This window comes from Perna viridis, chromosome 8 (assembly GCF_037379345.1).
Source record: "Perna viridis isolate PV_CMFRI_1.1 ecotype Kerala chromosome 8, ASM3737934v1, whole genome shotgun sequence".
NCBI classification, from domain to species: domain Eukaryota; kingdom Metazoa; phylum Mollusca; class Bivalvia; order Mytilida; family Mytilidae; genus Perna; species Perna viridis.
The window spans coordinates 1,813,250-1,832,799 of record NC_142452.1 but is presented as its reverse complement, the minus strand read 5'-3'; the positions used below and the strand labels follow the sequence as shown (position 1 = coordinate 1,832,799).

General features: G+C 32.4%; 1 protein-coding gene across 1 annotated transcript; it reads right to left on the bottom strand.

The window, feature by feature from the left end:
• Positions 1-6,443: 6,443 nt before the first annotated feature.
• On the bottom strand, positions 6,444-19,550 carry LOC148608893 (uncharacterized). Its single transcript, XM_088596298.1, has 5 exons — positions 19,425-19,550; positions 15,706-15,801; positions 14,412-14,668; positions 13,217-13,332; positions 6,444-10,619 (listed from the first exon to the last, which is right to left on the bottom strand). The coding sequence occupies exons 1-5, from the start codon at positions 19,444-19,446 to the stop codon at positions 10,613-10,615; spliced, it is 498 nt and encodes a 165-aa protein (XP_088452424.1). The 5' UTR covers positions 19,447-19,550; the 3' UTR covers positions 6,444-10,612.

Genomic DNA, 19,550 nt, shown 5'->3' with positions numbered 1-19,550 from the left:
GGAGGAATGACCCGGCCAGCGAAAGCTATATTTTATATAGCCTAGCTGGCCGAGTGGTCTAGGGCGCTGTACTTTGTGCAGGCGGTGTTGCCATAGATGTCACAGCAGTTCGAGTCCCGCGGAGGGAACGACCAAAAATTAGCATCGCAAATTTGACAGTTCTAACATCGTTGGGAATTTTTCGGACCTTTCTATACGTTTATATATCTTCCCTGTATCAATTTGATCCGATGGAGCAGTGTAGCAAATAGAGTCGTCACATTCTGAGACCTTGTATATATATATATATATATATATTGATTGAACGGTTTTGCATGACATCTTTATTGTTTACAAAATTTACCCCATATGCTTTAAGCGACACCCTCCACTGCGATTTATTTTTGCACCATCAAAACATTGATTCCAACATAAAACTTTTGATCCTTAAAAAATACAGTCGATATAGTTTTCTTAGGGTTAAATTCTTTGACTCTACTTTAAAATGCAAAGTTCACAAGTTCACTACTAATAAACAAATAAAGTATCTGAACACCCATTATATTGACATTTGTAATTGAACAATCCTTTATTTATTGTGATCTTAATTCACAAAATGATACCAGTTACTCTAACTTTTCCAATGTTTACATATTTCAAAATATCAATATGTGACGTAACGTGACGTATTGTAGCTTAGCTCCTTCCTACTGATAATAGAATTGCCAAATGAATGATTAATTGATCCAAAAATATTTATCTTTTAATAAATAATAGTTTATGAAAAGGGAAATCAACTATGCTGGTCTGAAATATTTTGCAATAATAATAATGAGACTTGCAAATGACGTATATACGTAGCATATTTAAATTGTGGGTTCATGGGTATATTACGGGTATAAAATTTACATATTACATATAAATAAATCAACACCTCGTAATATTTATACTTAGGTTTCTAATTTCTTTTGATTGAGAGAAAATTGGCTTAATAGTTTCAAAAAGCCAACTTTGCTTGTTTAAGGGCCGTGTACGCGTGTCACACCAAGGACGACCAGGACATATTTATCCCTTGGATCCACCCTTGTTTTAAGGTGACCCAAACGCCTTTAAATCTTATAACTGAATAAAAGGTAATGACTGCATGAAGTTGGTTTAGTAAACAATGTATGAAATAGTACTAGTATTGATGACTACTCTATATTTGCATATATGTACATATACCTTTTAGGCGACTGAGTAAACTGTGAAGGTGCTCTATTTTTTTTAAACGTAAATACTAGACGAACTGTTAACCATAACCATTATAGCTCCTTAGAGTCTCGTTGCAATAGCCATATATATAATGCTGCATATCATAAAACCTCTACAGTGTGTATAAAACACACTTTATGTATCTCTAACTACATCACTTATTTATTGACAACACAATATGACCAATTTATTTCCAGGTCAAGTAATTAGTGTCATATTAACTGACCGTTGTAATTTGTCAAGTAAGCAAACGTCCTTGTAACACAATTGAAGGTCATTATCAAATATGAATATTTACGATATCTGTACTTTACCGATTTTCTTTGCAGAATATGTGATATTTTAGAACAAAGAACAGTTGCATTGGTATCAACATGGTAACTAATGAAGATAAGCACCATCGAATAAATATACGTATTTTTACCCGAAAATCTTTTCGTCCTTCCCGTGTGTTTTGTAGGAGTTCATATTGATAGTGCTATAGTTTTTTCATGTGTGATATTTTGTTTTCCTAATTTTAGGTTTATTTACTTTGTTTGTCTGTACCAACAAGCCAAGTTATTAGAGGTTTATTTCCTTTCTTTGCTTTAACCAAGGCAGGTCATTATAGGTTTATTTCTTTTTTTTACCTTCACTAAGGCAAGTCATTTTAGGTTTATTTCCCATGTTTGTATCACAGCAGGTCATTATAGGTTTATTTCCAGTATTTGCCTGTATCAAGGCAGGTCATTATAGGTTTATTTCCCGTGTTTGCCTGATCAAGGCAGGTCATTATAGGTTTATGTCCCATATTTGCCTGTGTGAAGGCAGGTCATTATAGGTTTATTTCCAGTATTTGCAACTGCCTGTATCAAAGAGCAACGAAGGGAACCAAGGCTACAGCGGCAATCAAAAGAATGTAATCCAGGGACAAAGACCAAACACGGAAAACAGACACACACAACAAAGAACATAAAGTAACTAAAATCATACATACAAAGCAACAAAAGTAAATGAGCAACTCGGACTCCACCAAGAACTGGGAGCATGGACCAGGTGCACCGGTAGGGTAAGCGTCCTTATAGGTCATTATAGGTTTATTTCTCGTGTTTGCCTGATCAAGGCAGGTCATGATAGGTTTATTTCCCGTGTTTGCCTGTATCAAGGCAGGTCATGATAGGTTTATTTCCCGTGTTTGCCTGTATCAAGGCAGGTCATTATAGGTTTGTTTATTGGACAGCCACATACGCTGCTTGTATGTTCGTTAAAGCTGCATTAGCTGTCATTTTCGGAAATTTTTGTTTCTTCTGAAATTTGAATTATTTCTACTAAATTGTACTTTTCTTGTACAAGTTCATTTGATATCCACAAATAAAATGCATTACATACCTGAAATAGGTGTCTATATATTTATTGTCTTGCAAGACAAAAAATCGACTTAGATAAGTTCGTATGCATGTGACTTCTGGTGACCGTAATCCGCGCATGTGCTGTAAAAGGTCGCTTCTTTAATAACAAATCTGATTGCAAAGCGCAAGTAGTTACTCAACGGCAAGGAACATCGACTGACTCAAGCCGTAAAAGAAAAAAAGTTCGAATACAACACAAGGATCATTTTGGAAATTACGTATTGTGATGTAATGCGACTCAAATATGGTCATTATTTATTTGAAATCTAATCAAGAAATAAATGAAATGAAATGAAAACAAGACGCGTCCTTACCTGTGTATCCGTTAATCCGTTATTGTTTTTTTTTAACAAGGTTAAAGTATTTTTAACCCAGGTGAATGTCCTTTCGGCAATTTTCGGAATTAATGGCGAAAAAATATTAGATCAGAGCCATTGATCTTCTCTGATTAAAAAAAAACGTTGTCTTCACAATATTCTGTGTGTATTATCAACATTTATTGCTTCAATTGCATTACTACAAACTTATTTCATTGATTCAGCCAAATTCAGTAGAATCAAGAACTAACAAATTTGGCAGCTAATGCAGCTATAAGTTCGTTATGTCAGCGGGTTTGTCCCTCGTTTTTGATACATTTAAATGTGGAGGTAAAGGTCTTAAAAGCTCAACTCGGAGGAATTCCACAAATGTTAATTCATATAGATATAAATACTGGAAACTTGTTCGGGCAACCTCATTTCAGGTACACATGTATACAATTGTGTCGGATCAAGGATTTTAGGTTTGGGTGGCATATAAGTAAAAAGTAAAGCGAGACAAAAAATAGTTGTGAGGATTAGTGAAAAATAAGGGGTGATTGGGGTTAAAATTCACAAATTATACCCTATAATTTACACATGGTTTTACATCAGTTGAATCATCCTTAAAGTCATCAAAGTAAATAAAGATTAACACTTGACTGATAAGCAGGAAGCTGACATGATAATGTCTTTAGATACAATGTCAAATGTTCTGATCAGCATCCTGTTGTGATATGTAGATACTGATAAACACCATGCATATATTGATGTGTTACATAAATGCATTATGTATATATGAATGGGTGTCGGTTTTTCATTGTCAGAATATATGAATAGGGTGGGTAAAAAATTTTGGGGCCGCACACCTGTACCCTGTTATCAGTTAAGTTACCTCCACCCCCACCTCACCCGTGTCACCGTCCACATTGAGTGGCGATATGGACAGTATATATGACCAATCTATACCTCACTGACGGTTGTTTAGTACTTTACCGGACGTAGTTGCCAGATTTATTAATAGTTAATGACTTGATGGGGTAATAGGATATGAAAATAGGCCTGTCTTATGATGACCTATGTCCAGAATCCATGTCACACTGGCATATGTACTACCTAGTGGTCTAGGTTTTTTCCTTTATTATTGTAATTAAAGCTGCATTAGCTTCCCAATCTGTTCAGTTTTGATTCTACTGAATTTTTCTGATTCAATGAAATAAGTTCGTAGTAATGCAACTGAAGCAATAAATGTCCATAATATCTACAGAATTTTGTGAAAACAACGGTTTTTTTTTAATCAGCGAAGATCGATAGCTCTGGTCTAATTATTTTTCGACATTACTTCCGAAGATTGCCGACAGGACATACACCTGGGTTAAAAAATACTTTAACCTTGGTAAAAAAATATCAATAACTGATACACTGGTGAGCACGTGTCTTGTTTTCATTTCATTTCATCTATTTCTTGATTAATTTTCAAAATAATGACCACATTTGAGCCACATTATGTCACAATACGTGGATCCTTGCGTTCTATTCGACTTTTTTTCTTTTACGGCTCGAGTTTGTCGGTCTTCCTTGCCGTTGAATAACCACTTTCGCTTTGCAATCGGATTTGTTACTCAAGAAGAGACCATCACAGCACATGCGCGGATTACGGTCACCAGAAGTCACATGAATACGAATTTATCTAGGTCAATTCTTTGTCTTGCAAGACAATAAATATATAGACACCTATTTCATGTATTTAAAGCATTTTATTTATGAATATCAAATAAAATTATCCAGGAAAAGTACAATGTAGAAGAAATAATTCAAAGTTTAGGCATATTTCAAAAGAAAGAACAATTTACGAAAATGACAGCTAATTAATGCAGCTTAAAGAAAACGTAATAAGGGGAAAAGTTATTACCAAATTAATATCGCAATATCAACTCCATATCAATTCGACTTATAAGAAATATATCACCTGTTCATATGTTCACTGTATTTGAAGGTTAAACAAAAGATAAGTCAAAATATAATTTCTTTCCTGGAAATTACAACCCTACTTAGCTTCTCTACCGCTTTGATTGATGCTACTTACCTTTAAATTCGTGCTTCATTGAAACGTACTAACAAGGAGTGCTGCGGACGGGTATTTAAAAAAGTGCTTTAGTTTTTGAATATCGTACTTATCAAAGTGAAAAAAGTGAAAAAACAACTGTCAACTTTTCTGCTATTTACATCAATTAGAGGTGGGGTCTAAGATCAATCGACCACAATACGCTTTGATAACTAATTTAAGTGAAATCTACATTACCTACAATGAACGTTAAGGTTTGCTGGGATAATGACAATTGCCCCAAAAGAACCATGGCTGTTTCGGTACACGTGTATGTAGTTGATGCGCGAACGAACTGGAAAGGTTACTCGTGGTACTACCTATCAATTAAAGTATCACACGTAAATCTTTCCAATGAAAGAGTACTAAGAGTTATCAGACAAAAAAAAATACGAGATCTCAGAAAGCGATAAAATCGTCCAAGCAAACATGAAGTTAGAAGCGCAAGCTAACTGAAAAGCTTACAAAGGTACAACTTTAAAATAAGGCGATAACCAATTATTTTAATTACATATTGCTGAGATTTTTGAGAAATTATGGGATATACGCACTAATACACGGACAGCAGTAAACCTATGTCTATACATGAAGAACAGACAACCTAATCTGTGTATAATGTAACAGTGAACGAAAAAGAAACGCACGAGCATATGGTATAGTGAAAAATACAACATAAATATCTCAGTGTGCTCAAATTCCGAGTCGGAAGATACGAAAAAAAAAAGGAAACAAGAATGGATTAACTACACTTACAAATTGCGGAAGAACTCTTTCGCCCTGTTTACTGGCAGAAAGTTCATTATGCCAGTAAGACAAAAACTGCGATTGAGTTGTCTTTCTTACACTATACATAGAAACATGCCACTTTCTCCCGGGGCAGAGCGCATGTAAATGTGAGCATTAGGCTAAAATAAAATACCGCACTCCTATTTTATTAGTGCACAACTTTTACAAAATATCTTTTAAACTTAAAACTTACACAAGAGCATTACTAATTCAAACGAGTAGTCATGTTACGCTTACGGAAACCTCAAATTCATTTTGATCAAAAATCAAAATAACAAAATGCACTACAATCATTTCCGGGAAGTTTCTTTTTCAAAAATCAATCAAGCGACTCAAAAGGAATTGCAGATACAAAACGAGAACCCAACACCCAACTATCTGTATCAAAGGCTAAGTCCATGATATGCTAATAGAAACCCCCTATAAAATCTAATAAAAAAACAGCACCCGCACATCATTACAAATAATCATTCAATGAAAGTTTCATGAAAATCCATCAAGCGATTATGGAGTTCACCATACAAAAGTGTGGGGGACGAAAAAAATTGTAGTGAAGGGATAAATTGATTCATTTAAAAAGGAATTCTTACAAATGCATAAATACCAAAAAGAATTGTTTAAAAAACATAACTGTAGTATATGAATATTATCTGTTTTATTAACAATAAAAATAACCATTACAATATATAAAGATATTAACAAAAATGTTTATATCAACTATACACCTGTAAATATATAATAATAATGTGGATGTCATGATCTATAGCATGATTAGTAAAGGATTTAACTTCCCATTACTCATAACAATACCCAACATTTAATTTTAATAATACCCCATTTATTTCAGTATTTGCACCCCCCTTATTTATAGTGTACAAGTGGAGTTTTTATTTGTTATTAACAAATTAGACTCAACCTATGCAAACTTCTTATTTCACAATTTACCACCCTCTTGCTTTAAATAATTCACAAATTTTATCTATCACACAATCAATAAATGTAAAAAAAATATGGCTAGTTTCCAGAATAAACCACATTCATTGAGAACTTACTGGTTTTTTTCCTACACTGACTCAGCACTACCTCATTTTGGAATTACTATATGTAATATACAAAATCTAGGATATTAGCATAAACACATTCTTTTCTTTAAAGTAACATATAAAGATAAAATTTATATACTTTTCAAAATTCTGAACTTGCTGCTATGAGTTGTGGAAGCATTTTCACAATAATAATTAAAAAAAGAATAGATAAATTTCAGAATTGAGTTCTTATTTCACATTTCACCCCAGAAAATAACAATAATCATTACATAAATGTAGTTAAACAATATTGTACTATTTTATCATTATATAATGCATATTTTCTAGAATGTCATTTTTATGCTGACAAGGTTGCATTAACAATATACAATTATATAAATGTATAAGATAATGATGAGAGGCACTTTATAAATAGTAAAAAAAAAAAACACAAATAAAACACACATCAAAAGAAAAGAAAAAGCTTTCCTTCAGAGTAAATGCTCAGAGAAGTATAAATCACCTGAAAAGTAAACTATCAATCATCATGAGTCATACTGATTAACACAAAATGTAAACATATGTGTAGTTACTATTAACACAAAATGTAAACATATGTGTAGTTTCTATTAACACAAAATGTAAACATATGTGTAGTTACTATTAACACAAGATGTAAACATACCTGTAGTTACTATTAACACAAAATGTAAACATACATGTAGTTACTATTTACAAAATGAAAACATACTTCCATCAAATCTGTTATTTTGTTAAAATGAAATAAAGAAAATAGGTATGATGCAATAATTACTTTCACAAGTAATTGTGTAATCCTGAAAAAATGTGTCTGCAATGTTGTGTCTGTAGTGAAGACAAAGAAAAAAAAAACTGGTCAGAAACACCATATATTGTTAACAAAAATGACTTTCAAACAGGTGGTGTCAGGATTCAATGTTATATCCCATTCTACATACAATCCAATCAAGGCCCTTCATAGGACCTAATACACAAAAATCACTACACTACTACTCACAATATATTATACTTTATTGATGGAAATACACTGATGGTGAATTTATTTTCAACTTCTTTTTTTAAGTGGGTGTATCAAAATTTTTTTTTAATTGAAGTAAGATTTCTGTTGATTCCATATTTAATCTATTATCACTACTTGTATATTTTAATTAAGTGAGAACACAAATGAAAAAAATAACATAAAAAACAATAGAAATATGACAAACATGAAGAATACATGTGGTACAAGAGCATTATTTATATCACAGATTCATTTAACATGATAACAAAAAAAAGGTAATAAACCAAGATATTATAGAAAATTAATTATAAACTAGATATATTGTGAGCTTGTTGATACCCCCTGCTACCTTCCCTAGAAACCACATAAAACAAAAAATCATGTCAGATTCAGATGGTAATATAATAAGTGCACAATGGCACCATGTGATTAACAATGTGTGAAAGTTTCACTGAATTCAATGCAGGGATTTTAGAGATGTTATAGATTAGAAAATGGTCCTCTTTGTTGACCAATGAAAAAAAAGGAAAAGCCAAAATCATTCAGATGGAAAAACAAAAAAGGAGGTGTACAATGGCATCTTGTGATAAATAATGCATGAAAGTTTCATCAGAGTCCATTCAGGGGTTTGAGAGGAGTTTTTTAGAACTGGTGACAAAAAGACAGACGGATGAACAGACAGCATGATTATTAAATACCTCCCTCTTTTCAAGCCAGGGGTATAATAACCTAACCCTTAACCTGTTGTAAATATAAACAAAAACTCTTTTATTATAACTCCTGACATAATAACACAATATATCTCATACAAAAATACCCCATCTATATTGCACTGATAAAATGTACCCAAGACGTATTTAGATCTATAAGGGCAGTTCTATCTTACAATCTAATTCTCTATAATGCACTTATAAAATGTACCTAGTGCCAGGACTGAATTTGATCTATTAGGGCTACTGGATACACACACACACACACACATACATGTATATATATATATATTTATAATATGTTAAAATTTACATTGAATATTTTGGATAACGGATATCCTTCTACAGCATAAAACTAACAAAGTTTAAGATCAAAACAATGATTCTGAAGGTGAATCACGCTGTGGGTGATTGTACTTTTATTAAAGGCACACATAAGTAAAATGATAAGGAATCTGAATGAGAACTAGAAATGAATTAAAGTCAAAGAGATGCCCCGGTAAGAGCAGAGAGTTCATCTCAGCCTTTTCAAAATACAACCAGCCAGTGTCAACCATGTGGAGATAAAATATGTAAGACCTGTACCCAGATACTGCACACCCAAATGTTTTGAAGCTACTGCATTGCAAAGGAATACCCCATTTTTTGCAACATGACTTGCAAAACCTAAAACACCACAATACCTTCTCCAGTGCCGATGTGGTATGCAGTACTTTGGTGAGAGAGAACCTTTCAACAGGCGCATGAATTGTCATTACAGTGACTACAAATGTAAACCAGACCTCCCTCTAAGTCGCCATCTTAGATCTGCTGGACACACCCAGGAGGATCTCCACAACATTGTTATGATCATAGATCATAATAACAACTGGTCAAAAAGTAAGAGTGTCTTGGGAAAGCTTTTGGATGAAAAAATTACAACTTCTCCAGATGGAATTAACGAGAAAAAATAATTCACTGTTAGATCCTTGTCTAAAGCTGGTACAACACTATATGCTATACATCAATACACTGTACTACTACAATTCGACTTTTCTTAATTGATTTCAACATTCAATTCATTTCTCGTTCTCATTCAGATTCCTTATCATTTACTTATGTGTGCCTTTAATAAAGGTACAATCACCCATGGTGTGACTCAGCATCAAAGTTTTGATCATAAACTTTGTTAGATTTATGTTGATAAAGATATTGGTTATCCAAAATAATCAATCCAAATTTTACCATCATTTGGTGATGTTTAACATATTTAGACATTTATTTAATTTATTGTTATGTTCCGCATGGTTTTTAATGATCCATCACCCCGTAAGAGTGATTGACTTTTATTTATACATATGTTATGTAAGTAGGAAACTCCTTTAGGAATCTGATCACTTCATTTACAGGCCTTTATCAATGGAGTTCATTCAGCATCTATATATGTTAAAGTATGTCATACTTATAATGTTCAGCACAATAACTTAACCATCACATTGCATGTATCAAAAACTGCAACAAACTCTTACTTGTAGCCATAAAGCCATAAGGGTTCTTATAAAGTTAACATTTTTTGTCAATCTTACAACTTTAAGATGCCAAAGTAACAAAAATGCAACAGTCAGACCGTAAGTAAAATGTGTGTGGCAGTCCTGGGTTCAAACTTGAAAATGTGAAACCACTGAAATTACTTTTATCAAAATGTTGATGTCAAAATTCTTTGAAAACATATTTTGTAATGCATAAATTATTTACAATGAGAAATCAAGATAATTTAATGGCAGTATAAAAACGATAAAAATGCATAAAAACCTGGAGATTCAGTTCCATTAATAACCAAATACACCTATGCCTGTATTTTCCTATCTCAACAAACAAAAGTTGCACTGAATTTCACAAGATTACCACTGTGGCATAATATAACAACCACTAATAGATATAAATTGAATTAAAAACCATCAAACTTTGTTGAGAAAACAGGATGGTGTAGATATATACTTAAGTATGTTGCTTCACGTTCCTTCATCTTGTGATCTACTTCAAATGCTGTTCTTAAGCCCTTAATATAAAAATAAAAATACAATTAAAATGGTACATTTCAATCTGATTAAAGTTTGACCATATATGTAGGATCAAACAATACTCTTCTTATTTCTTCATCACATGACCAACATCAGCCAATCAGATTTCAGCTTTTATGAAAGTGTAGTATCGTGTGTATATATATATATATATATATATATATATATATATATATATATATATATATATATATAATTATTATGACTAATTGATATTATGTATGATACTGGCTTATCATTATTTATTTGAATACTTCAGGTGCTTCAGTATTTCAGTACTTTGATTTACCAGCATGTGTGGCAGGATAGCCAACCTATGTTGGTAGTATGATTTAGATATGGATTTCTTCCTTTCTTAGCCGGTGATTAAAAATGCTCATGACTTTTATACCACATATGATGATAAAATTTATGTGAGAGCTTTCCTCCTATTTTACAGGGTTTCTACATACTTCATAAGAGAAACCAATTCATCAGCCTTTCTTTTTCACCAGTATGTGGAGTTACACAGTGTGTGATGAATAGTCAGCAGATTTTTTTGGTATAATATTTGTTTGTAATAAAGAATTCATTTAAGTTTGAACAGTTTATATAACATGGTTTGCTGCAGTTTACAGATTAAGAGTGTAAATTGGCCCGATCAATTTTATTTTGTATAACCTGTTCAAAAATTAGAAACATTCTTTATAACTTACTTTGTAATGGATTCTCGGAATTTGCTTGTTATCAATACATTATTTGGGATGATTTGGATTGTGGAGTACTGACCAATCAACATTTATGATGTGGTACTAAAGCAAGTTATACAAAATAGTTTGGTTTCCTCTAAGAGAACCACCAAATATAAAGCTTGTTACAAATTTAATCGAATTATTAAATAAAAAAAAAAAATTATTAAAATCAATTGGTTCGTTTGAACCAAAAATGCATTTATTCTTTTACATTTCAACCAATTAAAAATTCTGGAAATTTAATATAATTATTTGTCACAATTTGGAACAATTGACCAATGTATATACTTCTACTTTAGAGATCTTCATTTCAATTCTCTCCATAATATCCCCTTCACATACACAAATCTTTCTTACGAATCCTTACAAACCTCTAAAATTTACAAGATTGGTAAAACAAACAAACACTTGTGAATTAAGCCATTTTTACCAGTGATTTATGAGTGCTTCATGATTGGTTATGAGTATGAACATTCAGTGTACTTATTATCAAGAATGAATGTGATGAGTTTACGTTAATACATGTAGTTCAAGATTCAATGCAATAAAATACTAGCAATTTGCAAAAGCATACAATATTGTTAAGAAATAATTGTGAGTGCATTGTGAATTGCTGTGATTTGGTCCAAGCTCTTTTAGATAATTAAACAATGGCTTACGATAGTCTAACAAGTTTTTACGCATACTTGCAGTTTGGTTACAATACAGATTTTTCAATGGAGTTGCATTTTGTCATATAAATTCAAGACGTACATCTTCATGCACACATGACATATTTGAAATGAGTCAAATTTATACTTGAAAATTCTTTTTCAGTCACTGTCATGACAACCTAATCGCCTACGTATACAAAGTGCTCGCTTGATTTTGTGTTTTCTGTTAAGTGATTGAAAAACTATCATTTACTACTCCCAATCATTTGTTAATGAATCATAAAACAATGCTTTACAAGTTCTTGGGATCAGTAAATGATGCCCTACAAATGGTTATATGGTTTGCGAGCTCTATACAAATAAAATAATCAAAAAACATTTGTGGTTATTTGTGTAAAAATTTTTGACATGTCAAAAATTGTTCATCTCCTTTTGCAAATCGACACAAATGCCTGCAAATGTATAAATTGTAAAGAGTTATTTAAGAATGCCAACAAGTAAAATACAAATGCTTAGAAATGACTAAGAATTGATGATTCGTAAGGATTGGCGTACATGAAATGATATAACATATCATTTCTTGATCTTATCAAATTTGCTTGTGTGCATTTCAGTAAAGTGCTAAGAAAGATAACTCTACCATCTTCTAATGACAAATCCTAAAACTTTAAAGTGCTCATAAATCTATACTGTCAAAGTAACATGTACGAGTCATCAAGACTCAACACTAACAAATAAAAAATAACTTGGGTAAATAAATAGAACATTGTTAGATTTTAGTTTCTCTTTGCACTGGTAAAATTAATTGATTTCTAGACAATAGATGTTCCCTTGGTTTCTCTAGGTACAGGTAAAATCCCTTTATTTCTAGACAATAGATGTTCCCTTGGTTTCTCTAGGTACTGGTAAAATCCCTTGATTTCTAGACAATATACAGTCCCTTAATTACACATAGACTATTAAGAATATACATGGTCCCTTAGTTACCCATGGACTGTTTAGAAACTACATGGTCCCTTAGTTACCTATAGACTAGAAAATGCATGGTCCCTTAATTACCTATAGACTGTTTTGAAACAATATGGTCCCTTAGTTACCCACAGACTGTTTAGTTTAATGGTTTCCCTTGGTTTCACTTTACTTCTATAATATGTTTACATGTTCTGCTGTTGAGAGTACCACTGTACTTACGCTGTGGATGACACTATAATTATGAATATGATAACCATAACCACTGATCCTATAACAAACATTATTATCTGTTTTCGTTTCCTTGCTTGTAATTGTTCAGGGGTCAACATCATGGTCTGAAACATAATATTTATAGTTAACTGACTATACTTTTAAAGTATGTTTATTGGTCTGAAACATAGTACAATGTATTTATAGTTCACTGAGTATACATGTACATGTCAGTCTGTTTATCGGTCTGAAAATAAAATTTTTAGTTCACTGAGTAAACTTGTTAAGTCTTGTTTTTTTAATTAAGTTGCTATAAATAAGACAAATATTTGCCCAAAATATTAAACAAACAGAAAATTATAAATCACTTTTTATAGATAGAAATCATGTATTCAAGTTAATTATCTTTTGCATCTACAACATAAATTTTAATTCTGTAAATTACTTATGTAGCAAAATTTGTACATGTTCATGTAGCACACAAGTATAAATACAATATCACGCATGACACAAATTACCAGTAATATAACTGCAGAGGTTAAACATGAACCATTTGGGTAATTCAAGCTGAATATAGCTCTTAATTTTGATTGCAGAAAAGAATTTGACTGAAGCAAAGTGGCCCATATTTGACTCCTTATCGGTTTATGCATACACAATCTATATGGTCCCATCCTTCCCTTGATAAAGACCTTTTAGTGATCTCTGAAGGTATAAAATGGCCATTTTGAGTTTTAGGTTGTAGGCTGGTGCATTTGTTGCACTTCACCATATCTGGTCTGTTTCCATTTTGTAGAACAGTACCCTGAGGTACAATTGCAAAGAGATTTATTCAGTTACTAGTTATCATATGGACATGAGAATGCTTTTTTTTACCCTCTTTAGCCCTTAATTCCTTAACATTCAAATTACATGAGTACAAACCCAAACTTCAATCCCAGCTTTCCTCTTATAGTACAATTTTGTCCTTCATTCCTAGATTATTCAAGTGTTAACCCCCAAAATTAACCTCAGTCTGACATCATTGGTATAGAATAATGCAAAACAATATTGTAGACCTCTATCTGCTTTAACCAGAGTTATGTAGTTCTATAAAATGCTTGATATTTTAGGCATCTAATTTAAGAAACAGCAAAAGGGCATAACCCCCAAAATCAGTATCAACCTTGTCTTTTTTTTCCTATAAAAACTTGTATACACGTACTGTTTGTCCATGGAAAAAAACTGTATTGGTAATAGGAGGTGCTACAACACCAGGATGGTTGTACTGGCCTGGCTGATACCCTGGGCCATATCCTGATGGTCCACCTTGCTGATATCCTGGGCCATATCCTGATGGTCCACCTGGTTGCACACCTGGTTGCATGCCATAATAGTTTGGTCCTTGCTGTGGATAGCCAGTATACTGTCCAGGGTACAATCCACCAGTTGTTTGTGGGTAAGGTGGCTGTGTCGGATACCCTAGAGAAAAAAGAAAAATTAAGACTGAAATCTTCAAAAAGAACTTATGTGTGTATAAAACAACACATGCACCCCTTATGTGTATCTACATATACATTTGTATCAAATTTTGTCAATCTGGGTTTCTGGGAAAAGTGATAATCAAAGTGCTGTCAACACTGGAGGTTTTTGATTCTTGTGAAAATTGTAGCATGGACAAAATTTTTAAGATTACATGATGTAAAATAAAATTGTAATCATACATTTGCATTTTTCATATCTAATATAAGAACTGTTTTTTCCCTAATATGTATAAACTGAATGTCAATCCATACTTCTGATCCAACTTCACATACCAACTCAAATTGTGTTGAACTTCACCTTTTTCCTGAATTTTTAAAACTGTCTAAAAAAAAACCTAAAGTAACAAATCATTTATTACACCATGTACACAAATGAAACTAATTTCAGCTTAAGAAATAATTTCCTGGACAAACATAAGATTTCAAAAAAACTTGACACTTTTATCAATTTGAATGTTCCCGCCAATTTTACTTGATTAAAATCACTGCTCTTCACTTCCTATTTATTAAAGGGAAACAATTAATGAAAGGATGGAGAATTTGACTGATAAGTTTGTTAAATGGAATATGCTTAACATATTACTGCAAGAACTCAATTTCCTAAATGCAAATTTATTACTTAATACCTTTCAAGGCCTAAAAGGAGTCCTTCAAATCTTCAGTTGATATGAGAACTAGATAACAATTGTATTTGCAGAAATAATAAGACTATTATTGAGCTGAATAATTGCAAGAAACATATTTACTGGTTATAAAAGAAGTATTGAATGATGTAAAACGAATTAAATTTGGACTATATTTTTGTGTAGTGTTCAGAAATAGTTGGGAAGTTCCAGTGATAGACCTGCGACATAAGGTGTTTTGATAAATCAAAAATCTAAAAATAAATTATATGGATTAAAGTTAATGTATTTTAAGTATAAATAACCAAGATTTACGTTAAATTACCGGTAAAGTAACTTTCTTCAAACATACCTGGTGCCTGAGGAGGGTATGGTGACTGATCATTTTTATCAGGAGGAGGCTGTCCTTGAGTGACTGCTTCATACGAGGGAGGAGGGGGTAAACTCTCTGAAATAAATAAATGTATGACATTAGATTTAAATCATGTTGTGTTCCAATTTTGGTACCATTGGTAAGATTTTTTTTTCATTATAAAAACAGTCACATGTAGTCACATGTAATGATGTAGTATAATTACTTATTGATAGAAAGGACAGGAAAATTGTCCTCTCATATTAAAATTGTGTAAATAGTTCCTTGAATATTCAGCATGACAGGAATAATGTTTCTGTCACCATCTTGTATGTTTTTATGTGAAAACACCTTGTAAATACGAATTTCATAATGCCTTCTTTAAAGCACCTCTGTTCATTACTAACATTTATTTAATGACTAAGGAAAGGGCATAAAAACAAGAGACTCCCAAGAGCCTGAATCACTTACCTGCTTAAATTTTTGCCTTTCAAGGGAAGTAACTCTAAAAAGGAGTTGTCTGACAATTTGATTCTAAGAGGAATTTGGTAGTACTTATCATAAGCATCACTTCATCAATTGAAAGTTACTTTTTATCTATCACAGTTTTGACGATATTGACTGAAAACTACTAAAAACATCATTTTTCACATTTCAAGGGCAATAACTCTAACAAGGAGTTGTCTTACAACTTTGATCACCGCACACTTTTGTAGGCCTTATCATAAGGATCATTTCACGAAATTGAAAGTTTCTTTCTACATGTACAAAATGCATCTATCATAGTTTTCAAGACACAATGTATTGACTAAAAACTGTAAAAACATCATTTTTCACCTTTCAATAATTCTAACAAGGAGTCATCTGACAACTTCGACCCAATGCAGACTATAGTAAGCCTTATAATGAGGATCATTTCAGCAATTGAAAGAATTCAGCTACATTGTAAACCTATCGATATTGGTGATATATGCGAAAAATTTCTGTCTGACCCCTACATGTATGTTATATTTTTAGTAACAGCAGCCGTGTTTTTCGATGGATCAAAAATTCCCACAACAGTTCTATGCAAAACATACTAAGGAACATCCATACAAAGTTTGGTTCTGATTGGCCAAAAGTGTCAGAGGAGAAGATAAATCTCATCATGCTAAACACTTTTACTCCATGTCAAAATTTGGTTAACCCTTACAGTTTTGGAGATATATGTGAAAAATTACTGTGTGACCCTAAGTTCTGTTCTTAGTAACAGGGTATACACTGTATGTTTTTCGATGGATCTGAATTCCCCAAATCAGTTCTATGCAGGATATCCTAAGGAGCTTTGTTTGGTTCCAATTGGTCAAGTAGTGTCAGAGAAGAAGAGTTTTGAATAATTGTTAATGACGACAACAGACGCGAAGTGATAGGGTCAGCCAGGTACATTATTTTGTACTACATGTATATATGTAACAATAACTATAAACATACATACATTGTACATGTACACTGTATATTTTTTATGGCCTATATGTAACAACAATTTTCATTCAGAAATGAAATTTGTTACAGTGTAGAGATAAGGGAGAAATACTTCTGTCTGCTATCTCTACAATTCAGTAGCAATGTCACTTTCAAGTGGATAGATATTATTCAATCAGTTGCCAATGACCTTGATATGTCCTTTATTTTTAATATTCAACTACATGTAGGTACATGTATGTGTAATATGAATAGCATAAGACAAGTTTATGTGATCAATTTGTGCAAGAATGGCACAGCTCCATAATGGCAGCATCTAGAGGCCAATTTTATACTACTTTTTCGAAAAAAATTTGAGATCGAAAGCTACCTTATTAAATACGGTTGCTAGAGCAACCAAGAATTTGGATTAAAAAACTCCATACTTCAAATTAACGACTGACTATAGAGACAGGAAGATGGTACAATGTACCTACAGAAGATAAAATCTGTACATTTTTGTGGGGAGGAAACTGGCAATGAATACCATACAATGTTAACATGTACAAATCATAACATTGTTTAATTAAGAAATATCTATTTGCTTAATTGCATGTATTATATGAATAATACAAACAGGATTAACGACTTCCTGTAACACTGCTCTAAACAAAAAATGTCTCTTTATGTCAAGAAAATTGTTGTCTTGATATAGTTGTCATGTTTACATGTAAACATATTAACAGTGTCTCCTTCGTCATTGCATGTTTATATTGTCATGTTTTATCAAAATGTTTGTATTTTGACCTCTTATCACACATATTTGTAAATGCATCTGAGTGTTTTCCAATAAACTGAAATAAACTGGAACTGAAAATGGCGAGATTTATTCTTTGACCGGTACACATTCATTGTTTGTAAAAACATGTTTAACTACATTGAAACTGTTGTCTTCTGTCACTGTCGCTTTGAGAAGAGCTGATACCTTGGTAAAAATCTCTTCAAGGAGAATGTTATTGTGCAAGTCATAAATATCGAAACTAATCTGTTAAATATTCATGAAAATTAAATTGAAACAAATTAATTTCCTTTTTTTAATTAATAAATCAAGATTTATGATTAGGAAATTTGAATTTCCCGCGCCTATGGGCGCCATCATGACGAGTTGAACTGTGACGTCATGAAGTCGGTTTGTAAAGGGAAAGTAAATAGATAATTGATTACGATGTCTGAAGAAATCACAAATTTGGGACTTTCCCCCTGTAATTTCAACCCAAAATAAATAGAAGAAGAGATTGAGACACAACATGAATAAGCAAATGTCAGACATCATTAACAAACAACGGGCTTTGCAGCCAGTTGACTAGTATTTGTAAGGAAAATCTTATGGCTACTTTCGAAGAATGTTCGTGTTGCTGGTAAAAAAAACTTTTAGAACATTTCTCTTTTATCATTCATGCAATTGTAAGCTTGACAAGTCATCATGTTTAGGTGATTAAATAAACAGGATCGTAGAAATATTTATGGAATATTCTTTGTTTACTTATTATTTGCAGTACTTGTATCAGTACCAAACCGACTTAGTGACATCACAAACCAATCGGAAGCTATCGGTAAAAATCAATAAAATCTGGCTATGATCTTCCTTTAGATAGGAGAATTCTGCAAGATGGTTATCCACTTATATTTCAAGGATTTCGAACTTTGCATAGCCTTGAGCATTTTATAAAAGCGCATTTTGCATTAAAGGTTATTTATTTCTGTTTACATGGGTATGATTTATCATAAGAGCCTAACTTAATGCAAAGGTGGTCTTTCCTTTAATGAGTTTATATTGTGACTATGTCAAATCAAAATAAGTATTTCTGTAGTCAAAAGGCTATCTGTAGAATCAATGACAGATCAATAGGCTTCTTCTTTTTCTTCCTATGAAGTTCGTCCCTCAGATGTCTGAGTATTGTCGAACTTGGCTATGTACACTAATTACATTCCGTGACAAATGACTGTACATTTAAAAGAATCAGTGTATACAGTTAAAATCCAAGTTCGTCTACTCTGCTGTCAGGATTCCCACTTTGAATGCCTCTAGTGTGAGTGTAACAACTAGTGTGTCCGGCAAGGCATTCCATATCCTGATGGCTGCGGGGATGAAGGCATACTGAAGCGTCTTGATCCTTGAGTGGGGTATGATGAAGCCTCTGGTTGTGCCTTGTGGCAAGATAATATCCTGACTTGAGAAAAAATAAATTAAAAGAAATACCTCCAGTATATAAATTTACCTGCTTCTTTAGACATACTCATACAATGATTAATAATGTTCTAAATGCGAAAGCTCCACCTATTCACATGACGAAATCAGTAACGAAGTTTGATCTAATGATATAAGACAATCTCAATTACGGAGA

Coding starts and splice junctions, on each gene's coding strand:
- LOC148608893 (XM_088596298.1), bottom strand. CDS start 19,446: ATGAGTATGTCTAAAGAAGCAG. Junction 15,802..19,424: donor GAGTATGTCTAAAGAAGCAG/GTAAATTTATAT, acceptor TATTTATTTCAG/AGAGTTTACCCCCTCCTCCC. Junction 14,669..15,705: donor ATACCCTCCTCAGGCACCAG/GTATGTTTGAAG, acceptor TTTTTTCTCTAG/GGTATCCGACACAGCCACCT.